The sequence below is a fragment of the Neodiprion lecontei genome, chromosome 6 (genome assembly GCF_021901455.1).
Source record: "Neodiprion lecontei isolate iyNeoLeco1 chromosome 6, iyNeoLeco1.1, whole genome shotgun sequence".
Classification (NCBI taxonomy): domain Eukaryota; kingdom Metazoa; phylum Arthropoda; class Insecta; order Hymenoptera; family Diprionidae; genus Neodiprion; species Neodiprion lecontei.
In genome coordinates this window covers 5028396-5054286 of record NC_060265.1, presented here as the reverse complement: position 1 = coordinate 5054286, position 25891 = coordinate 5028396, and the positions used below count along the sequence as shown (strand labels likewise).

Below are 25891 nucleotides of genomic sequence, written 5' to 3'. Positions count from 1 at the left end.
CTTGACCCGATTTTAGGGGTGGAATTTGCGCGAACAGATTCAGTTTTTCTTTCTTTTTTTTTTTTTTTTGTAAGCTGGTTTCATCAAGCGAAAAACCATTGCATTTCTCAATATCTTATCGGGGTCTGTTCACGTTGTTAAACAGAATTAAACTCATCGCCGTTCAAAACTGAGTTAAAGTAATCTAAGCCGTGACAAAATGGTCTGCTGATATGAGCAAAGACTTGCAGCGAGCAATTGATCGGAATTAAAAACGCGAGATATCGATTTCTAAGGACAATAATATCCGATAACGATGTATAAGAAAATTTATCTATCTCTGATGCCTCGCGTAGCTTGACGCGAAGATAACTTTCGGCCGTGAGAGAAGCTACACCGTTATTATTTTTTATAATTTCATTGTAGTTGAGGGGTGCAGCTCTGACCCCGGTAATCATCCCGGAATAAATTACCGGCTACACAGAGTGGTAGGAAGATCGATGTCCGGACGGTATTAACGAAAACCTCACGTTGGTGAGTCGAAGGTGAATACTTATTGTTAATTATAACATATATCTATATATATAGTACAAAATTCATAGACATAAACTGAGACGACTTTCTTGAATATGCAAGAAATAAGGCTGTTGTAACTAATAGAGCAAGAGCTAAAATATAGAGTTTTCATTTGAAATCACATTGGAAAGGCAAAAATTCCGTTGATTTGTCCAATTTTACTCAACCATCCCTATCATTTTTTTGAGACTACCATTTATCACAAATTCATTTTTCATTCATTGGTCGATTCAGCAACGCTATATTTGGTGGTCAGAATCGATATCGTTGGCAATCTTGAAACATTAGATACTCAACGATACCAAGATAATAAAAAAAGTGTCTTAGTTGAATCACAGAGAATAATCAGGTTTCGAATAAAGGGAATAGTGACAGGATGAAATCGAACGAATCTAACAGTATTTTGACGATTTTAAAACAAGCAATCGATATCCATGTTAATAATAATTTCGGTACGACTTTTTTCATTTCCTTTTCCTGTTTTATCGTCGCAATTTTCAGAAAATCATTCCAACTCACGAATATTCAAATTCAACGAATACTCAACCTCGCGTTAAAGTTGCCGAAAACTTATCGATTCCAGCCTCACGAACCTCGTTAAAAGGATCAGGTTATGCAATGCTGCACGGCAAGAGGATAGGGTGGACACAATATCGCAGGACATAACGCGGTCGATCCTGAATAAGGAGGAGACGACTCATCGTCCCCGGATAGGAGTTCATGTGACTACGGAGATTAGGATTTTAATTGTTACATGGATCATCCTTTGAGCTTCCCCCCCCCCCCCCCCCCCTTCTCCGCCACCTCTTTCCGCGCCACCGAAGTTCCACACCGACACGGAATCCCCGCGGCACACGTGTGCGACCGCATTGTGACGACGTAACACACGCGCATTGGGGTAGGGCCGAGCCGGACTGACCTGATCTGGAGGACGAGAGGAGCCGAGGACCTCGGACGGGCAGGGAACGACCCGGTTTATCCGTTTCAGAGGCGAACGTAACCGCCTGCAAGCGGCGTACGCCTCGACGGGATTCGGAGTTGACCGTTGAGCCGGCGCCCTATCTTATCTCGCTCCCCCGGAATTTACGTTGGCTTATGCGCCGCGCTTTATCGAGTCACGATTGTTTCCTCAAAGGGTGGATCCGGCCGGTAATGCCCGCGTTCCGATGCCCAGACCACGTAATCCGTGAGGGGCAACGAATCCGGTCGAGAGGTATCGTCGTGCAATGCGCGCCGAAAGATTACGGAGCCATGGGAAAAAGGGACAGTTTCTTCTTTTTCGTTGCATCGTACGTAGGTACGCGTTGATCTTGGGAAATTAGTCTTGGTCAAATTGGATTACGGCTTAACGGTAACCGAGACCGTTTACTAGGCACCGATCGGTGTACACCGCAGGGTCCCTTACCCTCAACCCGAATTAGTCGGTCTCGCAGGTTGTATGCAAACGGACAAATTAGCTCCGCAGTCCTCGGGAAGCCTGTGCTAAATATCGGGACGAGTAACTCTTCGGGAACAAGAGTCGGCTATACCGCTATAAACTTTACCGTACACGGCTTTTACAGATGTTTCCTACACATTGGATATCGTTTTTGGGGGACTCGATGCGTTGTAAAGTTGGTAATGGTTTGGAAGGAAGAAGAACCGAGTATTTACCAGTGCAATTGTCAGGTCAACACACCGGATTACGGTGAGCGGTTATTTTGTATTTGGTGAGATATCCCTAAGGGTGGTAAGGTATACTGAAAATTAGTCGGACTCTTAGCTCGCTGACTAAAAAACAGTTCCAAATTGCCAAAATGGCGTCAGCGATATTTGCGACCCTGACAGATTTATAAAACTGGTTTCCCAAGTATCGCACATCCCAAGATTCACCGACGCTAAGTCTTACCCCGATGAAATTGCAATTTGTGCAGTGAGGTCGCATTGCGCAAAATGTGGGGGTCAGCAAAGTGTGGGTTAAAATAGTCGTTTGGTTTTCAACGTCTCGACACCCCTTCGCGTGACATCAGAGTGTATGACAGAGAGCACCGGGGTTGTGGAGCTGAAAGAGGAACTAGGAACAGGGTATACCTGTTCCTCATCGAGCGCGGTGTGCAGTCTGGATTGGGATTCTGCGTTGGTGTGCGTGCGTGTGTTCAAACGAGTATAGGCACTCACGCACACGTGCTGAATCCCCTCTTTTTCTCTCTCTCTCTCTCTCTCCTCGGAATCAGGCGCGCGCGTATGCCGCCGCCGTCGGTCGGGTGCCTCTGGAGGATGAGAGAAAAAACGAAGAAGAAGACGAACCGAGAGAGCGAGAGAGAGAGAGAGAGAGAGAGAAGGAGAGATCGTCGGAGGGGCCATGGCGCGCGCCAGGTCCAGTGGAAGGGAGAGACGCTCGCCGCGTACAGCTTCCCCTCGAAACGGCGACTCGGCGTCTCTCTCGTCAACGTCGATCCTCCTCTTCCTGCGAGACCCCGGTTCCCAGGGGTACGATTTTTTTTTTCCCCCGCATCTATGCAACTGTAACCGAAATCCTTCTCGCAGGCGAGGTAGGCGGCGGGCCGAAAAAATTTGAGGATGACGATGAAACGATTTTAGGGTGGTTTAACGACTAGTACCGATGATCTCTTTGCCGCAGGATAAGTTGTCCCGGTACGCGGGTAAAACAGCGGCTGATTCACGTTTGGAAAATTTTTAAACGTTCGACTCGGTATCGCAAAGCCAAACACGTTTTTTACCCGTCAACCTAGTACCAGCGATAAGTCGTCGAGCAGGGAACGGTTTTTGGTCAGATGAGAATCACGGGGCTTAGGGCCTAAGGGGCGCTCGACTGAGGTGCGCGAGACAGGGGCGGGGCGGCAGGGGAAGGGGGCCTTTAGGGCCCGATCCGATCGAGTGCGGGGACCGACTGGTGGGGATAGGCGCGTGCCCGCCCGGCTATATAAGGCCCCGAACCCTCCACGGGCAAGCATTTCGGGAGCCACAACCACTCAGTAAGCATTGGGGGTGCGTACTCCCAGTTACAAACGTTGAAACCGTTCGCAAGTTACGTTTTTTTTCGTTTCGTATTATCCAACGAAACGTCAATCGGCCGACAACCGACTAACACGTTTTTCCTCGTGCTCGTTGCCCGTTTTTGAAACAACGTTTTACTTTCACAAAACCGCGTGATTGGCGCGCAGAACTTGAAATCCGGGTGTGAGTCCCAGCGTGAGCGCAAGTGGGATAGAAACAGCGAAGTACACTGTGACATGACCTTAGTGGGACTTAAGGAAGAGAAACTTAACGAGTTGCCAGTTATGTTGACCGTCCAGCAGCATCACGCCGGCATGTTGGGCTCGGGTGTTGGGTCCCAGGTTCATCGGAGCAACGTGATCGTGTCGACGAGCAGCGGCGGGATCACCGGGAGCATGGAGTCGAAGAGCTTGCAGCACGGGTGCAAGCGGGCGAAGCTCTACGCCCAGGCGACACCCTACAGCGCCGTTCCGCACCAACCGGCCTCCGTAGCGCGGCGAAACGCCCGCGAGCGGAATCGCGTGAAACAGGTTAACAACGGGTTCGCGACCCTGCGCCAGCATATCCCGCAGAGCGTGGCTCAGGCTCTCGGCGGAAACACGGCCGGGACCGGAGGCGCGTCTCGGGCCGGAAGCAAGAAGCTCTCGAAGGTCGAAACGCTGCGGATGGCCGTAGAGTACATCCGCAGTCTTCAGCGCCTGCTCGAGGAGAACGACGGCTCCTCGGAGTCCTCCGGTTCAACCGCTTTCGGCACCTCTTCGAGTGCCGATTCCGGCCACCAATCGGCAGGCGAGCTCCGGCTTTCCGCCGAGCTCCGGTCCCACAGTTCCGAGATCCATCACCACCTCAGACAGAGTGCGGAATCCTCGTTCAACCCGCCACCCTCGTCAGAGGCTTCCAGTTCTCCGACGCCCAGCTTCGTTTCCGAGGCGTCTTCGGGGGGTGGAAGTCAGGGCTACGGAACCGCCACCGGCACCCTCTACGCCCAGCACTCCGACAGCTACGACAACTACGAACCGATGAGTCCCGAGGACGAGGAACTCCTCGACGTCATCACGTGGTGGCAGCAGAGTCAATGAGGCCGGTTCACGCGCCACCTAGGCTTTCCCACCGTGGCATCGTCAGGTTGGTACACGCTCTCTAACTTCTTGTTTTGCACCCCGTTACGACTGACGGTGCGATTACGGTTTACATTAGTCGTCGCGATCGCGATCACTCACGTTTTTTACCGTTCGTCGTAGGGAGTCTTCCGAGTTCCTTGCAAGCGTTCGACCCGCAAGCTTTGATCTTTCAGTTTTTCTTAATTTTATTATTTATTTATTTTTTTTTTCTCTTCCACCGATATATTTGTTGCCAACCGACCGTGCATAATACCCGGCACGTATTATATTATACGTATCGACGTATATGTGTGTATGAATGTGACGTTCAAAGAAGAGTTTCCTCCGGCTAGATTTGTGACCTTGCCATTTACAATGGGGCGAGCGAACCCTCGCCGAAATCTCGACCATTCAATGCACAGACTCCATTCAAAGAACGCGCCGGCGAGAACGGTGGACCAGTACACATCCGAGAGGTAGAGAAGAAGAAGCTTTTGTTCGACACTTCTTCTTTCACGTTCTTCCGAGCTTCTCTTCCTTCGAAACCGTATGTACTCCTCCTCCTGGTCCTCCTCCTCCACCTCTCTTCGCTGCAGTCTTTCGAATTAATTTTTTTTTTTTTTTTTCACCCCCTTTACCCTCCCACTCTATCACTTTGTTTCTCTCTTTTTTCTCTCATACTCGCCCCCTGATATCGTTTTTGCGACAGCGCGTATAAAAACCGAAATCAATTTTCTCTCCGTATTCCATAATTGTTGATTCCGGCGACAAGATGTGCCGCAAAAATTTTTTCATCGAATTCTTATCAACGTTTTTTTTTTTTTTTTTGATATTGAAAACAATTGTCGCTGATATTTTTCCGGAGGATTTCCCGCGCCTGTACGCACACGCAAAGGATCATTCCTTCGTCCTCGTCAGCTCCATTCTCTCCGGGCCCTCCGAGATTTCGTCTCGCGCGCTGCATTTAACTCGAATGAATGCATCTTTCAGGATATACCAGTCTCTCCTTGGTTCCATAGCCCCACCCCTCGCCTTTTGTCGGTTTTTCAACCGGTCGCTATTCTCTTCCCGTGTGTGTTCGTTCTTGCCCGTCGCGCTGCTTTCGGTGTGTTCAGGCAGCGTTGCTCGTCGCTACGACGATCGTCAAGAGTGTAAGGACGACGGTGGTCCCTAAGATTCTCTCTTCGGTCCCCTCGACGTCATCGCTTGGAAAACGCGCCCTTACCTGAAATCATTCCCCATAGCCGACTACCTGAGTTGTTGAGCCGAATATTCGGATCCAGCCTTTCTGGCGTCGAGCCTTCCGAGGAGATACTGCGAAACCACGTGTTCCTGGGAAAAGACAGACTTCGTCTTCTGCCTAGGATTTTTACTCGGAAATTACATATTTTTGCGTATAAATTTTACCGCATTGATTGGTTAAAAAAAGATTCTTCGTACATCTTGATTCGTGTTATAGTTCAACTATCGATATATTCCGATATAACTGTCAATGCGAAAACAGATAGATCTATGATATCGATTGTAACTAACGATGACCTCCTTACTTTGTTACAGCATAACGGCCAGTAAAACCGAGGTTACGCGGAAAAAGGAAGTAGACAAAGATGAAAGAGGGAGAGAGAGAGAGAGAGAGACGAGAAATACGCTGATGAAAAGATATAGAGAGAAACACGGTGGCTGTTTTATATGTGATCTAGTCATACTCTGTAAAAATTATATGTATACATGTATATATGTGCATATCTTTCTATACATATATATATATATATGTATAGAGAGATATGCAGATATATACATGTATACATATAATTTTTCCATTTTTAAAATTATATATATATATTTGTACATACATATACGTGTATCAATTAGCGTTATATTGTACAGCGTGAAACTTGTACAATGTACATATACTGTAGGTACGATAACTGTAGTACACGTAGAAAAACGAAAATCCTACTATTAGATTTTTAATATTTTTTTTTTTTTTTTTATATAGATATATTTAGTATTGAGAAAATAGGGAGGAGATCGAGGATAGGAAATATTAAAAACTTCAAATTAAGAGAAATATGAAGATAATAATGATAGCTACAAAAATTGATTTCCAAGACATTTGATACGTAGTTTATTTCAGCAGCTTTTGATCATAAATTGAACGCGTGTTCTTTATTTCGATAAGCAGATACTGTTTTAGATGCTGAGCCGCGGGATCCTTGTAAAACAAAAAATTGATCTAGCAATACGTGAGCTCGCGTTGAATGGGCGCGACTTAAAGATGAGCATTCCAAGGTGCCTTATGAGATATTATAACTTTTACATAAATCGTATAACTTATTATTATTATTATTATTTCTAGTATTATTATTATAATAATTATTATTATTATTATTATTATTATATACAGAATACGTACATCAATTCTCTGAAGTAGAATGCCCGAGTAATAGTATTTTATACGCATATCATATATGTTACACGTATAGTGTAAACTGCCATTGCATAGAATTGTCATAATTTGTCTATTACGTGTATAAGAATCGTGCGGCATTGTACGTCATGCGCAAGATTTTACAATATGGTTTTTTTTTTTTTGGACTCGCAACGAATTTTCAGCATGGACAGGAAAAATATTGACTGCAGTATGTACTATAAGCTCGTTGTAATATTTATTTTTCGATAAACGGGTACAACCCAATTTATATATATATATAATTATGCATATGTTTATATACATGCATCTGCATCTTCATCCGGCTATACTAGTAAAAAGAAAAGAATCGTATTCGCTTAAAAAGCATTCACTGAGGAATCGGTATACTCATTTTTCTACTCGATTCCCGAACATTTGTCGTACGGTCAGTGGTTTCGTAAACTTTATATTTTGTATATTTATTATCGTGCGCACACTCGTGTTGCAGGGCCAGTTGTGTATTACGTACAATAATGAACCACGTATAATATTCTCGGTTGAATCGTACAAGGAACGCTGTAATGAAAACAAAAGAAAAGAAAAAAATACTGGCCATATAAATTTTTACATGCGAATGATTCATGCCAGTGCCTTATATATAGAATTTGTAAATACATAGATGACGGAGAAACTGAAAATAAATTGTTAAATATATAATAAAATGTTAAATATGCCTATAAAAAATTATCGTTATTTATTTCCGATTAAACCAACACGTGTTCATAATTAATGTTGCACATTTTACCCTCGGTAAAATTTTTTTGCCGACAAAAAATGAAAAACGTAGACAAAACAAATCAGCTGTTGATTGACGATATTCGCAACGTCGATCTAAATCCGGGGCGAAACGGTGTATAATTCAAAGTCGAATGTATTCAACTGTGGCGCTTCGTAAACGAGAATGAAAAATCGGGAAAATAATGAAATTCACGAAGTTTATTGCCGGAAAAGCGATAAGCATCGGAGCAGGTAGAAATAAGTACACCCCGAAGGATAATAAAACGATGACCTTAACCTGAAATCTATTCACGAAAGCACCTGACTCTACGGGCTTAAACACTTGTACCTAATTTCAACGAAAAATTTAAAACTTCGAGACATTAATACCGGTACGGTGACAATAATATCCCCAGAATCTCATTGTGCCAGTCTCGGTGGAAATATTTCTTCAACAAATCGACGAACCGTCGACAGAATTGAGCCGGTTTACCAGGTACAGGAGACCAGGAAAGGGATATCGCAGGATGGAGGATGGACAAGATCCATTACTTCCTTCCATCTTTGACAAATTACGAAAGGATTTTGTCAGAGAAGGATGTCACCATCAGGAATTTATTTTCTTTAATTTTTTTTATTTTTAAAAATTTCTCTCACCACAAATGAAACATCGAGTATTGTGTGAGAAAATAATACATCTCTGGGTTAAAGTTGAGCTACCTCAGCGTGCGGCGCGCTCAATAATCATCCTGAAGGAACTTGAGGAGAATAGCTTTAGGCTGTTCGGTTCTCAGGAGAAGATTACGGAGGTCTTGCGGGATGCTCGGATTCATTTTAAGACTCTTTTTCACGGGATGGTACGACGGGAGAAGAGAGAAGGAAAGCAGAATGATAAAAATTAATTGAACACAGGGGAAATCTAAACTTTAAAGTAAATAGAAACGTGGTTCAAAGTCTTGAAAATTAACGATCGTTCTTCGTCGAGAATGTAACGGCTCTCAGATGAAAATTTTCGATACGTTCGTTGCGTGCACGAATTTCGTATTTACAAGGCGGTGATTTATTCTCGCGTACGATTTTGAGATCCTTTTGAAATCCACCAGTCGAAATTGCGGAGAATTATACTCTTCGCCCCCTAAACATGGCAATGATCGATTCTAATGACGAACGATTCACAAATCGATCACGAAGTTATAGCAGCGCGAAGCTTGATCGACGCGATCGATCGGATCGGTACTGTACATCTATCACGTTGCAGCGTATACAATTTTACTTTATTCCAATCCTTCTGTTATTTTTACTTTTATTCTTTCATTTTTCTATACTCTCCCGCACTGATGACGTTCACGGTAGCTATTTCCTGCGTCAAACCGCAAGAAGATTGCCCGGATACAATTGCCCGCGAGTCCAATTATATATTGCGATCCCGAGGTTAGATATGAGAAAGACGAGAAGAAGAAGAAAAATAAAAAAATACAAATAAGAAAACACGATTCTGCAAGATTGGTTTTACCAAATTGGAACTTCGGTAGAAAAATCCAAACAAGAGGTAAAAAAAAAGAAAAAAAAAAAAAACGCTGGGATATTTCTCAAGGCTCGCCATTCGCATCCGGGAAAACTATACCGAAAATTAGAATATTATTCCTTGAAATCGGCTTAGCGACGTCTCTTCGAAGCTGCGAATCTTAACCGTGTAATCTCGGCTCTTCGGACTCGCGCATTGCGTCCGGATAATACTGGCTTACGGACTCTCAGCAGCAGCAGCAGCAGCAGCAGCGGCTTCTACCTTGGCCTTCTCTTTTAATTTAATTCCTTCTTTGTTCTTCATGAAACGGCCCGCGCATCCGAGGCTTTCACGACCGCAGCGGAGCCAAACGTCGAGAGACAGTTGCGTACGCCGTCAGATATGCGCAATTCGGTCGGATATTAATTTTAGTTTTTGGAATTTAACGGATACGTGTGAAAAAAAAAAATTCCAGAAATAGTTTCCAAGAATATCAATGACCGATCAATGTCCGAGGTGTTCGATAGGAGGTAATTACAAGTGATTACATAGGATGAGTTTCACGATATTTGAAATTGAATTACGGCGTAGCGTACGCAGGAATTTTTTGAAGAGGAAGTGGGCATGAGTCAGCTTACTGAGTTTAGCATAAGACGTTCAACGTAAAAATAAAAAATCAATATACCCTATTAAGTTTCCCCATTGCACGCACGAAAGATTCCGACTTCAGGCTTAACCTGGTTTCAGTCTATTTTAGTATCCCCCGTAACGGTGACGAGTAGTAGCTGTGATGAAGTAATTTATTGGAAAAGTGTCCATTAGATCTTTGTCAAAAATTTGGAATCGAATGGGTTTCATTAAGGTTCACGAAAACTTCTTTAGAATTTTTTATGCATCGAGACGTTCGGTTCTGGATGAGTATATTACAAACGGGACGTGGCAAAAACCTGTTGAATTTATCAGTTTCAAAAAGGTTTTTGCCGATCTAAGTCCTAGAGATTCTCAAAGAATCACCTAACACTTAAAATAGGAGTCTTATTAGGAACAGAAATCTGTTTGAAATACGGTTTTCTCACTCCCATAGCTACAGCGGTATATAATGACTGATTATAAATTCGACTTTTTAATGTAGCTTGATTAACCCCTTACGATCAGGTAAACCCTAAAACTGATTTCGAATATCGTTGAAAGGTGGTGTTGTAAAAAACGACAATACCAAGCGTTGTTTACAACGTTTGATAATATTTTTTTTTAAAAGCGTATCACGTACATAATAACGGCCATAAGGGGTGCGATACAGGGGCATACAGCTGGATCGGCAGCAACAAGTCGGATCGTTACGTGTTCAGGAAGGGTGAAGAAAAAGTTCGGGGACGATTTCGGGTAAATATATGTCTACAAGATGATGTTCGGTATAATAAGAGCAATGAAGTGACCGAACAAGACGAGATCACGGCTCCCTTAACAAAACCTCAACGGCTTCGCGTCGAGGGTTGATCACCCTGCACATTGATGCATCGAACGAGACGCGGCAATGCAATAACGGCGAATGACCGCGAATAAAGTTTCAATGAAATCAACATCATTCTCCTCTGGACTCAACTACTCGACAGGATCGGCGCGACATTAACGTTCATTTCAATTATTACGATACACGCTAAGGGTGGCTACATCCTCTCCTCCCCTGCGCCCCGGGGATGCCGCTCGGCCGATCTCTTCCCCCTTTCCATTCCTCTTCTCAAGCCTCTTGTATTCCCATCGCCGATCCAAGGAGCCTCTCCCTTCCTCCCTCTCTCTCTCTCACGCTCTCTCTCTCTCTCTCTCTCTCTCTTTCGAAGAAACTCGTATGCACTGTATACCTGGGCGAACCGCTGCAGTTAAAAGTTGGGATAGGACCCTGAGTCCTGATCCCCACCGTTGGGGTGCTTCGACCTTTATTTTATGTACAGAGCTAGATAAGACTTGACGCATCAACGCATCTGAGAAACTCACGCGCGTCGATTTCATCCGCTGGAAATAATTTAATGCCGAATGTCAGATATATTCATAGCTCGGGTGTCTTGGAATACAAATAGTTTTGATTGAAATGAAATCTTAAATTTTCTTATAAAAATCGCTGATTTTATCACACTTAAATTGGTGACACCTGAAAAAAAATTTGTAAAACGAAGATTCGTAATTGTATTTTTTTTAGTATATCCAAGTATTTATCACAGCGCATTCGTGATATCTACTCTTTTCTGAAATCTCAGATGAGACGGCGGGTCGTTAAGGGTGTTACACGTGCAAACTACCAGTGAAAAGATATTCGTACATGCGATCAAAGCGACGTACGATGCTCACTCGTTGTACGCGTGAAAATATTCAAAGCAGATTGCGGCGACCTTTCATTGTCATTGGGCGTCATTGACACGAAATAACTTGAATCCTTGTTTTTCACACCAGTCGTGATCGAGCTTGACCCGGTAACGAAACGCGAGTAATAACATACACTGATCAATTACGCATGCGGTGAAACGTCGATTGCACATCCAGCTTTAGCGCATGGCGAACAATCGCCTCACTTCGCACCATTTCGCATTTCCATATATGCGATTCACGCGCAAACTTCCGACCTGCACGAAAATACGCTTCCTTCAATTATCACTCGCCTATTTTTTGACGTGCGCTGCTGTTTTGCCTCGTCAAATTTACGCCAGCGGGGGGCCGTTTCCGTTGGCTGGCTTGTGGCGCCCTGACGTGACCCGCAGCTGTGACGTCCGATGAATCGCACAGTAAATATCACTCGCCCACCGAGGTCTTTCAGGATTGAAAAGTAATTCCGATCGGTGACCACCCACGCGCCTTTTACCTCCCGTCGCCACAAAATATACCCGAAACGAAAAGCACGAAGGAAAAACTGTTTCGGAGTTGTCTCGATCCAGATCCGAAAGCTCGACGCGATCGGGATGCGTCGTTTATCAGAACCGGGAACCAATCAAGATTTTACCCGAACGGTCGATTCGTAATTAAGACTATAAAGCTGCCATACATTATTTGGAATTTTTTTTTCTCAAATCGCTTGCAACGTAACTGTAATCGTCGTTAGGCCAGTAAAAAGCTCGTTTCGGATCGGTGGCACCGTGCCGGCGTTCAAGATCGCGAACCTTTGACCTTTGGACGAGGTTTGCCCAGCTGCGCGGCAGACGATCGGTCATCCATCCGTCCAGTAGGTAGAGGCATTACGAGATCGCGATGCTCTAAAAATCCCACTTCTGTTTTCCAGATGACGTTGAGATTATTTTTTGTGGTTCTCCAAGGGCGGTCCGGGTCTTCCCACGTTTTTAAACTGGAGCTCGATGGTATTAATCTGGCGATGTGAATCTCCCACGAAAAACTACTTAGATATTCGCCGAGATTGGGGCCGACTAGACTACGTGTGGTCCACCGGTTCGTTCCGATGCTCGACCCTGCAATCCGTTCGAGGACTGCGGGGAAAGCCCTGAGCATCCCGAGTTGAAAGACGGGAAATTGCGATCGTCTATTTTGGGAGAAGCGATTGAGCGCGCGATGATAAGGTGAGTCGGGAAAAATGCTCAGAACGCGGCAGATCGTCGCGAAGATATCATCGAATTGTTCGCCGAGATGCAGTCCCGCGATATAAGGAACGAGCCGATGCAGTGCCAATTACACGAAATGACGTCTTTGTCGTATCTCCGCGATACGGAAAACCGGTGAGGAACCTCCGCGTTCACCGACGATTTTAATCTACGTTTTTGTAGTTCGTTCAGCGGCTTCGAGTCAAAGTCGAGATGTCACCGCGAGACCAGGAATTCGGTCAAACGAATTTTGATCGTTGATCTCGGCTACGAGTTCCAATATCTCTTTCTCCTTCTTGCCCACGGCTAAGCCAACGAACAAAGGGACGCTTCTCTGACGTCTTTATAGTCGTTTACATTCTCGGACCTAACGAACTGCTTCGCTTCGACGACGAGTAACACACTGTTGCTTACATACCTAATTTGAAATTTAAAATTTTCTTGCGCCATGTCTTATCACCTTCGACTTGAATTAAGTCATACTCGACCGGACATTTCCCATGAATACCTTATCGAGTCTGGGAATCAAATGTCCGAAATCAATTTCAGAGCTAACGAGAGACTTTTGCGTTCAGGTGATGCTCGCGAAAGAACGCAAAGCTGGTCCATCGCCCTTCAAATACACTGTACAATACATCTCCGGTCATTTGCCAATTCCCAGTAGGTACGCACGAAAAGCTCCGAATTCCCCTCTCGGTATCTCTTTGAAAGCGTGCGACGAGATTTGGTGCGCATAACGCATATAATATACACGATCGTCGGATGAGCTGGCGCTGCGGCGTGGCTGGGGTCGAGATAATGAAGGCATCCAAGCCTCGTACGTATACACAAGTTGTGGATACGAGTATTATACGGACGTATAAAACTCGTCCGTTCGAAGGGAGCGGAGCTTTTGGCTGGACGTCGGTGTCGGGGGGACGGGGGACGGGGAGGGTCGTTGAACGAAGGAACGAAGGAACGAACGCCTACTTGTTGAATATACATCACCACTTACGCGAGCGGGTCGCGGGATGGCCCGTGCAACCCTAACGAACCAAATGCGCCCGGTAAAAGGATCGGGAAATATATTGCCCGTTGGTTGTAATGGTAATCCACCTGTGGCACGCCGTTAGGTTCGCCCGGGTTCCGTCTTCTTCGTGCGGGTCCGAGCTTCCACACACCCCGAAGCTTCACGTTTCGTCCTTATCTCTTCGGGTGTGTGCAGCGCGTTTACCCGCGCCTCGTCCCTTTTCCACTTCGTGTCTGCCTCTTCCTCGGGACGAGCCGACCAACCGGGGATAAGCGATCGGGCTCTGGAAGCCGATTCACCGTACGCCGCAGGGCCGCGTGGATCGAGTGTGACATTCGGTTCCTAATTTGGTATTTTGTTGCTTCTAAAACGTTTTATTTTTTCAGCCCATTATATCCCTTAAACCTCGGACCGTGAGTCGCCGAGGGATTTAGGGCCCCGCTTGTATACACTGCAGTTAGATATCCCGGGAAAAGAGTCGACGATATATGATCGTGATTATTGAGATGTCTCCGCGAGAAATCCTCTGTATTTCATCCGCGCGGTGAATCGGAGAAGAGAAAAAAAAAGGGAAGAAAAAAAAAATGCATTCCTCTCTTTAGCCCCGGATTCATCTCGGAGAAAAATTCACGCCGAGGCCACGTGGTGCAAAGTTCGTACGGGATCTATCGGTCAATCTGATTCTTTGGAAATATATTCGACGACGTTAATAATGAACTGACTGTATACGACGTCGGCCGTTTCGTTACCGGGATTTGTGCCCGAGGCGTCTATAGATCGTGATCGAGCGTCGAGCCAGGGACGACTTTTCATACTCATAGGGTATTGTCCTCGAGGAGGCGGGATGGCGATTTTCATGCGCCCCGAAGTGTCTGCGAATAATGGAGAAAAACCTCTCGAAAATGATGCCGATTTGGGGGGGCATTCATGCTGACCACACAAACGGTCGTTTCTTGCACGGCAATTCGACAGAGCCGCAGTAGCGTACGTTCGGCGCTCGCGCGTTTCAGCTCCTCTTCTTCCCCGATTCTCTTTCACTTTTATTTCTCTCTCCTCTTTCGGGGCGACAAAGAGCACTGCCTCCGTCGAAAGAATAACCTGCCCACCGGGAAGCCCGCAGGGATGAATGGCGAGGCGTGAGATTCTGTCACGCGCGTATTCGCTCCGTTCTCTCTGCCCCGTACGGCGGTTTTTCGAATGGAGTGAAAACCCTCGGTGAATGGACCAGAATAATGGCGTTGAAGAGGAGAGGTCCTAAATGAGACCGCGGAACGCATCGAGTCGTCTGGTCGAACAGAATTCGGGAAAACAATTAGAATCTCGGTCGCTGGGTGCGTTCGAACGCAACCAAAGAATATAAATATTTTTCTAGGATCGCTGTTGCAGCCTCCGCCTCCTCGATCCTGCAGCTTTTCGATCCTCTCATGCTCGATATATACGAGTATTCTTCTTTGGTAAATTTCTATTTACCCTGTATGCCCCCAGCCAGAGTCGTGGAGTGCGTTACCCTGCGGGGTATTGCGGTACGGAGTTTGGGCCCGTGATACGACCGTCTGAGTGGTTGTATGGTGAAACAAAAAAAAAAAAAAAGAAAAAACTCGGGTCTGCAGGATAAGCCGACGCTAATAACCAGCGAGGTTCGTCAAGCCAGTCTAATGCCAGCCTAAATATACACGAGGCTTCGAACGGCGGCTCCGACGCGCCTTCCACGTCCCACGGGAGGCCTTAAAAAATACTTTTGGAATCGGTACGTACAGGGGGGGGGGGGGGGATGAGGAGCTGATAGAGACGGAGATTTATTGTTCGTAAACATATAGGTATAATACAAGTTTGACTTGTCCGTGTTCAGTCGGACCTTTCCGGTGCCTGCGTGGCTTCTGGCAGGCCACGATATACATACATAGTTTGCAGGCAATTTTCGGACTAATTGGTTTCTTGTTTTATTATATTTAATTCTCTCTTCTCGTTGGATATACATGAGATCGTCTGCCGGCCGGGTTCCATCGATGAGGTTTGACCCTTGGGGGTCTCGGGAAACCCGCTAATGATCCTCTAAACGCTCGATATCCTCTTACAAACTTTTTCAAAATGATCAAGCGATCCTTGCCTGCGGACGAGCAGGAAGGATGTGACTTTGCCAAACGGCCCGGGGCTCTCGGAGGCGCTGATATTAAGTAGATTAATTATCCCTGAGAGGCTCAGGGAGCGGGATCAACCCTTCTGACCACCTGGTATGTGCCGACACAAAAAGTAATAAATTGATACGACCCACAAAAAGATTCCGGTAAGAATAAATTGAAAATTAAAAAGAGCAGGGGGAGGGGAAGGAAGAAACCAACGACTTGCCGAGCTAGACGAGATAAAGGTGTATTAGCACTGGGACAGGAACGGACGATGAAAAACTATGGGTTAGTTAAACAGAAAATTTTTTGCCCCGCCTTTTGTCTTAATTGAATCAATGGTTGGACTTTTTTCGGATGCAGAGATCAAGACCGAAGATCGGGAGCGGAAGGAAGACCAATTTCGAGAAAGTGTAGCCCGTGAGAAATATTCCGTAAGTTCCGCTGCGAACATGTTTTTTTTTTTTTTTTTCTTCCTTCTTCTCCTTGCTGCAAATTCGAGGGAGAACCGCGCGCGACTATTTCCAGAACCGAAGCCTCGAGTCACGAGGAGAGCCCTTTCACCCGAAACCTGCGATGGGATTCTAACGACCTCAGAAGCGCTCCTCCGGGTTTCGGGTTTGTTCCTCAACCATGGGCGATCCGAGAGAATAAGCCCGGAGCACAAGGCGAAGACGGTAATTGGAGTTAAACTAGCACTGGGCCATTCACACCGAGGGAATCCGCGTAATTGTCGTTATGTTTAGTACACTTCAGGTCCATTCAACTTCCCAGACCGAGTGTAAGGTACTAACCTGACAAAGGTCCGTGTCTCTACCGACAATACAGACGACTAGGTACAGCCGATTTGCGCAATGCCTTAGAGACCGCTCGGCGCTACGGGAACAAACTTCCTCCGAATTCTTCTCCTCGACAATGCCTCCATTCAACGCCGTCCCTAGGGAGCGAGTAGCTCTGTGTTGTGGAAGCGAAGATTCATCCCGTTTTCGTAAAACTCAATTCAAACCGAGAGTTGGCTTATTGGAACAGTGTTCTTTCTACGAGGCAAGGAAAGTCACAGCATCTGGGAATCGTTAACGACCTGTACCGACGGTTTCCTGGTCCCTGGAATTGGACGAATAAATAGGGGAATGAATGAACGGAACCAGACGCGGCGGCCGGTCCTTGAGTGGCTGGATCCCGAGAGCCGGGAGCATCTCTTATTAATAATTGCACCTCGAAAACCTGTCCTCGACGACCGAGTCTACCGCACTGCACTCGGTGCTCGGGAGTCCCGGGATCGGCAACCCGCCGAAATACAGCGATAACCTGGCTCACCCGAAGCGGCGGCGCGGCTCGGCTCCTTCGGCTTGGCCTCGCTGGCTCCTCGCGTACCGGTAAGGGGAGGCTGTAATTATTGCTGGTCCTCGCGTGCCTCGCTCCTCCGCACGTGCTCGGGGCCAGAAATTCCCCCATCTCCCTATCCCTTTCTCTCTCTTTCTCTCTCTCTCTCGCCGTTACAATCCCACTCCCGAAGCGCGCAGCATCTCGCCGGGGCTTCGAATGTCCAACAGGAATTTCAACAAACCACAACGAGGAGGCTTCGATCGAAGGATAACGATCTTGAATTAGGATCAGCGGTTACTTGTCGTCGGGTGTAACGTTCTTGGATCATGGACATCTTGAAGCTGAAGAAATCGGGCTGATGGCGGAAAAGCTTTTTCTGTTATCCAATTCCTGGTTATACTGTACTTCGTGATGGCGCTGTGATCTGAGAGTGAAAAAGGAGACGGATAATCGGGGCGAAAGAGGTTCGAAATGATTTACATCGTGCCGTATGTTCGAGCGACTGTCTGGTAGGTGCGAGACAAGTTTGATCTACACGGCGATAGGAGGTGACCATGGTCATCGCTCAGGAGGAACGAGCCGCGTTTCGGAGGTCGGAACCGATGCCATTGTGTTTCGAAATGATACATCTTTCCTCGCTCTGGTCTTTGTCTATTCCCGCACTGCCGAGATCTGGATCTCACTGGCAGGACTAATGAGAGAGAAATGGATCTCGGGGTGAGGCTCTCGTTGTTACACATATCGGACGCGGTTGTGTACATATGTACAACCTTGTACGTCCCATACACCGGACCCTCATGCTCTTCGGACCGATCGTTAGATGACCGTCGATTGCCCGGCGAGCCTCCAAGACGCTTCCAGCTCCTCCGATCCATTAACTTTCGTGCGGCAAGGGGCCCATTACATACGGCTAATCTGATACCATTCATCTATGATTAGTGTACGCTTTCGTCCCGTTCTTTGGTCTATGTAATTCGGTAATGAATCGAAGTGCAACCGTAAAGAACGAGCCCCGGTCTCTCAACCTGCTCCGCTACCATCGACTCGACGGGAATTTCGCGACCCGGAATCGAACCAATCCCACTGGCCGAGTGGCCCACGGACCTACTGACGTCGTTCGGCGCGGTTTCGATTGCACGGTTCTGCAGTGGCGGCGATTTCTTTTTCACTTTGCTCTGGTACCAGCCGTAAACAATATACGAGCGCCGGTGTAACAAGATCCGAGAAAAAACGCGAGAGAGAGAAGCCAACGAAGGGCGGGGCAAGGCACACTCTCGGAATCGTATGTTCACCAAGAGTCCAAATTGGAAGCTTCGTACTACCGAACTCACGCTTGCTTCGTGCTCCATTTTTCTCCTTGCCTCAGCCACGTCTTATTGTGGACCCGCTGAAAACCGTAATTTTATCCTAACTTTTTCTTCTTTCTACATTATTTGTTCTTCGCGGGATGTAAATTCGCCGAACGAGTTCTAGCAACGAAGAAGTGGAATCAAGAACGGCTTTCCAAGACCGTACCCAAACCTTATACCGTAATACGAGGAAGAGAAATGCGAGATGGAAATCGGTGCAGCGGATACCTTGCAACGTGGAATCGTTCGGCGAACGCCTGATCTCGACGTGGCCTGTAATCATTGAGAAAAACTGAAGTCAGATGAGAGTAACAAGACAGATACAATTTACACAACTTTTTGCTAAATTGTCATTATATCGCGTGTACGTTGGTGTCGAGGTATTTCGATCGGCTGAGTACGGTTGGTGCCAGTGTCACTGATATCGATAGGCGTGCAATTAGCGATCGGTTAGTTTTTCTGTGATAAAAGCTGAGAAACTAATGCACGTTATAAAAAAGGAAAAAGAAAACGAGAAACTTTATTACACGCCCCTAATTAACTCCGTCGGCGTTTTGTCTCGTTACCGGAACGAGACCTGAAGAAGAAACCAGTCTGCCTCTTTCTCTTTCTCCGCAGTCCAAACTCGTCGAGCTATTGTCTACCATCCCGTGGGAACAGCCCCTTTAAATCTGAGAGATCGTAAAGGGAATCGGTGCCGTAGGTGACGCGGGCTTGCAGGTATAAGGTGCTCGCCTCTTCACGTATGGCCGCAGTGCAATCTGCTCGAATTCGAAACTGGTACCTGGTCAACGCGCCTCGGTGAGGTGAAGCGGACCCGAGAAGTGCGGGGAGCAACACGTACGATTGGTTTTTCCTCCACGGACTCGCACCAGGAACGGGGTTCGGGCCTCCAGCCTGTTTCAAAACCCGGACTCCTTACACGGCAGTTACCCACCTACCTACTTGCGGTACAAACGCACGGTACGCGTTGGGACTGAAATAAGTTGGCCGGCTTCGACCCAACGGTACCGAGAGTACTACCATCCAGTTTATCGCAGGGCTCAAGTTTGTCCTTTTCCACCGTGCGTTACTTTGCCCCCCCACGATCCCTGCCCATCGCCTCTTTCCGTATCAACCTGCTGGTTACGCGGCTATGCGTGCCTTCCAACTCACCGCGTACCGCGTATCCATGAGTACAGTAAGACAAGTTGATCGTGCGGAGTATAAGGGGATATATAAATGTATGCCCATATGGAATGTGCCTATACTCCTGCAGTCGTCATTATCTACCTTCGTTTCTGTGCGTACTGTTCTTCGGTCTTCTCAGATACTTGGGCAGAATTCCTGAAACGAAAACACTTTGTACCCAAAAGTGATTCACTTCGATCTACGCCTCGGTAATGAAGAAGCTTCGTGAAATTTCCCGAGCCGCGCGATAAGTGATTATTGGTACCAAAAGCGAGCGATCGTTCTATTAAATCGTCTTGTTTTCCGCCTCTGCTTCACTATATAATGTGTATTAAAAAAATGTCTGTGTAACAATCCAGTACCTTAACATTTCGTGTATATAACCAACTAGTGAACGTTCGAGGATTGATACCAATTTAAAATGTGTGTTGGAAGTTGTTATCCAGTAGCTGTACCACGACCTCTAACCTTGAAAGCACATTGCCGGTCTAGCCGTTGAACGAAGAGAAGCTGCTGATATGGAAGCCTAATACTGGACGCTTCTCGTCTCCGAATGTATACCTTGTAAATGTGTAGGTACCTGGATGAATGTGGAGGAAAGGTATGCGCGCATGCGCCCCTCCGACGTCGCCACGCGACCGACGTGCGCGGCTTCTCTGCCTCCTGGTATCTCGCCGCGTCTTCGCCGGTCTCGCGCTCTCGACTCTCCCTCTCTCCACCCCCCACCACCCCCCTCTCTTTCTCTCTCCCGGCATCTTCCCGTCTCCCTCTAGTCCTGCGGCATTTCAAGACGCGCGCCAACCCCTCCACCACCCTCCTCCGCCCCCCGATGGTCTTCTGTTACTTCTGTTGCTCGGAGCACCGGCACCGGCAACTTCTCGAGTTCCCACAGAGCCTCGGCCCTCTCCCCCCCACCAACCCTCGGACCCGTAGTTTATCCTTCCTCATCTTACTCCCCCTCCTCGCATCTCCCCCTCGGGCAGGGAATTCATTCGGCGAGATCGTAGCCGCGTCGCTTTCCCGCACACGGGGCCCACCATCTATCTTACCTTTTCGATCCTCCGAGGCTCGTGCGGCCTTTACGAAGCTCGCCGCCGCCACTCCGCGGTTCGGACGTACAGCCTACGAAACTCGGAGTACTTACGCTGGTCCACGAACTGGACCCTTAAACACTGGCGATGAAAGTTCCGAAAATATTGTTACGAATTTTTTGCAAACCGAGCTCGAAACCACAAGTCATAAGCCAAAGAGAGAATAAAGTAAATGTTGAGAGTAATCCTGCTTATAGAAATCCATGCACAGGGATAAATCCATCCTGTAGAATGGAACAATTTGCGCGCGGTGTGAGGCGGACTCGGACGTTCGCCGCAGGGCCCGCGGTGAGAAAAAGGAGAATCCGAGGGAGCAATAAGAAAGGAAAAAATTGACGCGGAGCACCGACACTAGCGCGTGGAAAGGCGAGTTGGGCGTGTATGTGTCGGGCCCCCGGTTCGGGACCCAGTCCAGTCCCGGCCCCAGAGCCCAGGGAGTTGAGGATCAGATGAGAATGACCGGAGGCTGCGCACGCGAGTTCATAATGATACACCGTCGCTCCTGATGCGAGACCTGGGCCAGGACGAAGCGGGGCAACGGGAACGGGTGCAGGACACTTTGGATCGCCGACCAAAGACGGCGACGCCGACGCGTGCGGGGCTCCAGAAACTCGCTCATCTCTCGTCTCTTACGCACCACTTTCTTCGAGGCTGATTAATCCCGCCGCTGGCTAAGATGCGGCGACGCGACGCATTTCCACATTTCTCAACTTTCATCAACTGATTCGTCATTCACTTTGAAGGGGAGAAAAAAAACATTAACGAAAGGAAGCTTGTGCACTTCAAAAAATACCATAAGGCTTTTCGCTTTGATTTAATCCCCTTTTTCGATTAATTGTCTGAGTCTCGTAATTTTTTCGTCGAATCAAGTCTCTGAACTTCGAAGCTCAAAACCAAAATTTAGGAATTTCTTTGCTTATTATTCTTCAATTCAGTTTTGAAATTAGAAATTATTTTGCCAACGGAATTTATGTACGATTCTTTTTTTTTTGTGATTTTCTAGGGATTTTTGGAGCCCTAAATTCATGTACGGAATTGAATCACCAACCATATACTAGTGTGATAATTTTGTGTGTTGCCTGTGAGGTAGTTGAGAATACGCGTAGTGAGAGCCATAAACCCGTTCGTGGAATGAAAAAGATTTTATTCCGAACGCGTTTAGGCCGGGTTATTATCGTAACCATCCTTCGACACGAGCTTCGTTAGAAAAATCTCCTTTAGGGATTCCCCATAAATAGCGGTAACAACCGGTAACTGACTTCCGATAACGATCTTGCGTTACCGGACGAGCTCGATCGTCTAGAAAATCTACGACCTCCGAAACTAAATTATTTTTGTTTAGCCGAACCGACCGGGGAGAAGTCGAGGATCGAAAAGGTGCCTGGTTTTTCCTTCGGAAACAACTTTCCAAATTAACCGAATTTATCGCAACCAGAAATCTCTAATCAACAAAACGTTGCAACTCTCTTAAATGCGATCTGGAAGATCCTCTTCTACACCACTTTTTCCCGTTAAAGAAAAACAACAACCGAGACAAAGGGTGCTCGAGATTGGAATTTAACAAATAGGAAACACAAAGGGAAATAACAGAGTCTATTATTTTCTATCCAAACACGTCTACCAATCAGTGGATCCGACTCCTCGGCCCATTATTCGCGCGCACAGATTGGATCTGGAGCTTTTATGCGTGTGTCGAACACGCGCGTGCTTTCCAGGACTATCTCATTAGGCGATCGAAGCCTCGCTCTCGTCCGTCTTTGTTTCGTTTGATAATTTCGCGATTGAATTCCGTTCTCCTAATTCTTAATTCCAAAATCCTACAAGTGAAAACAGAGAAAACAATAACGAAAAACGAAGAAAAATAAACATCAGAAAAATAGTGCGGTAGGCAGGAGGAGCAGAAAGAGACGAATCCGTTGTCAAATTGTCTGACAGCGGGGTGTTATTATCAAGATGGTGTAGCATGGAGGCGAGGTATTGTTAGATGCGCTCTAGGCGTCTGGCTTATCGTTAGGAATCATCTTATACGGGAGGAAGGATCCTTTTTTCAAACTCCGTATCTCGCGAGACGCACTGCAGGTATAGTTACCGTACCTATATCCGACACATAAAAGAACACTTTTGTTTTATGCGTCGCCATTGTTATGGTAATCTTTGAGAACAAATATCACATCTCAGCCCTCCTACGCGAGCGAAAAGAAGACCTCGACGGAATTGGTGTGGTATTAAGAACCAAAAAAAAAAAACAAAAAAATACGGTTGTCAAAATCGGAACGTCAATTTACGCATCGATTGCGCAAAAAAAAAAAAAACCTTTTTTCGGTCGACTGTGAAAAACTTCCGACATCTTCTCGGTGTTTCTGTTTTTAGTTCAATTTCATGTCTCGGAAAGAACGATGAAAAGCAAACGACACCGTGGAGTTCGAGCTTGAGCCGAGACAGAAGGAGATCCCGGGGGATTTTCGGGTACCTCCGAAGCATGGGAATTTTAATGAAATTATAAAGCTGTAAAGTTTAGCTACTTTACGATAGCGCGCTCGGAGGTGTGTAATTCCCAACCCCCGGGGGCCGGCTATCCGGCTGTCCGTGGACGGTCGCGAGGCGAAACGCGTCTGCGAGATGGGTATGGGAATGGGAATGAAAATGAAAATGATCCTCTGGAAATTTCCTTTATTGCCGTAGCCCGCGGTGCGCCACGCGGGATATCCGACGATAACGACCCCTCGCCTCCAGAGTCCAGACGCGTTTATGCCCTGCAGGAACTTTAATTCGATGCTCTGCAGCGATCGTCTGGAGTCAAAAAAAAAAAGTATCCTACGCACAGAGTCTTCGTAACCGGGCTTCGGGCCAGAGAATCACTATCGTTTCTAACAGCGCGGTTCAATACCGGTATCAACTTTTCACCTATTCAATTACCACACACAATCCGAACGCGCTCAAATGATCTTCGACTTTTCATGCGCACTCCGCCCTTCCAACAACAAGTCAGCGTCGGGTTCCTCGGCTGAAGACGTCAGCCCCGTCCGTGCGGTCGCACATAAAAATTATTATGAATTTGGAGACCCGCCCCCCGACGGGGTGGCCATCAGCTCGAATCTCTGTCGCAGTCGACAGACTTCGAGAATTCAACGTTTCTATCCGAGGGCTGAATCAGCCGCACGAAACCGGCAGGGACTCGGAATTTACCAATTATTTTTTCACCGTGTCAAATTGAATCCCCACGCTTGTGTAAGTCCGTGTATAATCGTATTCGTACTCAACACTCGGGGTTTGGAACATCACGTGAAAATATTTGTAGTAAATATGTATCAAGAGTTCTCGATTTCCAGTGTTTCTTAATGTAGTAATTTCGACAATTTTACTCATGCGAATGACGGTCGTTTGCAAGGAATCTCGACTGGTGAGTTTCTTCAGACATATTCTCAGATATTCTACGGCCTCTCTGTCAAGCGTCTCGCCTAATGAAAAGTCGAAGATGAAGCCAATAAAAGGTGCAAGTTTCACCCAGATAGGCTCGACACCGTTAAGTGCGAGCTATTTTTTATGACGTCGAGACAAGAACAGAGGGTTGATAAATTGGTTTTACGGCGGTGGAACACTAAAGTCACACTTCTGGCCTAAGTTTATCTCCGTTTCGAAGCACGCTACAATATAAATTTTCAACGCGTCTAAACAATAACAGTTGTCGTAGAGCACATATTTATGTCTGCAAGAAACAACTGCGACCATTCAATTTTTCGACTCTTGCACAAATTCAGCGAAATGTCCAAATTCGAAAAGCTCTCGCCCTCGGTGCTTAATCCGACATCGCCCACGAGCTACAACCCGAGCGGTAAAACGGCACGTCAAACACGAGCAAACCTGAATTCAGATGTCCGGTTGGTTCCCGTATAAATCTTCTCGGCCACCGTTGTATCGCTAGAGCGGGTAATTTCATTTGAGATCGAAGCGAGGTGGACGTGCAGGTGTTGCGCCGAGGCGAGACCCGTGCCGTTCGGTATGATCGCGGGCTTCGGGGGATTTCTTTCACCGACGAAATGTGTGTTAACGAGACGACCATTCAGCTTGCGTCGGACCATATTCCGCGTCTGTTGCCCGCGTAATATTTTCACCCGAGTCACTCCGTGTACAGGTTGCGAGAACCGCGCGGGCGGAACCAATGGCGAAAAGCACGTCGCGGAATAAAGAGGAGAGGAAGAAAAATTGATTCGGTAAAAGAGAGAAAATAAAAATTTACCAATTACCCGACTTTGTGCAACGAAATTAGTCGCACGCGTCGATACCGGAACACCCGTGCCCTCGTTCTCCTCGCTCCCCTTTCTTCCCTTTTCTTCTCTTCTCGAGTCCTCGGGGAACTCTCGACATTCAGCGTAGCCTGACCGACCTCACCACGCATCGCGCACGCCGCCGCCGACTGCCTACCCCCCAGGCCTTGGGCCGCCGGAAATTTCGAATTCTTCTTTTGGGGGATGTGAATTTCGGCGCAAAATTCAAACATTGACTTTGGTTATCCAGAGCTGGTAGCGATTTCCGATAGATAATCGCGAGCGACGGAGAGCGACAGTGACACCGAGTCTCTGAACCGTTGGGAACGTCCATTAGATGCAAAAAAAGTAAAAATTCACGCAAGCGGTCAGGGATATGCAGGGAAATTACAGACATCGCTCACGCCAAGTAGACTGGTTTCAATCGAACGAATTTTAAAATAGCAACAACAACAACAATAAGGAAAGAAACCATGCCACTGGCAATTAGTGAAAGACAATTTAATCGCGCGAATCGGGGCGGCAGTTGGGATGGGGGGGGGAAACGGTACATCAGTTGCGGCCACCTTTTCGTACATAAGGGTAAGTATAAGAAGGCGCGACGTCGAGCCGATAAAAATTCGTATAATCTGCTCTC

At 46.8% G+C, this 25891-nt stretch overlaps 2 protein-coding genes across 3 annotated transcripts in view; both read left to right on the top strand.

Moving 5' to 3' along the window:
• The window catches only part of LOC107222420 (achaete-scute complex protein T8-like), a 130414-nt gene that overhangs the window by 86029 nt on the left and 18494 nt on the right, over positions 1–25891 (top strand). The window lies entirely within an intron of this gene.
• On the top strand, positions 2185–6289 carry LOC107222421 (achaete-scute complex protein T3-like). The gene is made up of 4 exons (XM_046744389.1): positions 2185–2242; positions 3720–4279; positions 4379–4677; positions 6210–6289. The coding sequence occupies exons 2-3, from the start codon at positions 3789–3791 to the stop codon at positions 4629–4631; spliced, it is 744 nt and encodes a 247-aa protein (XP_046600345.1). The 5' UTR covers positions 2185–2242; positions 3720–3788; the 3' UTR covers positions 4632–4677; positions 6210–6289.

Excerpts from the sequence above, each read along its gene's own strand:
- LOC107222421 (XM_046744389.1), top strand. The coding sequence starts at position 3,789 with ATGACCTTAGTGGGACTTAAGGAAGAGAAACTTAACGAGTTGCCAGTT. Across the intron at positions 4,280-4,378 it reads GAGAACGACGGCTCCTCGGA|TTCCGAGATCCATCACCACC; the intron begins GTCCTCCGGTTC and ends CCGGTCCCACAG.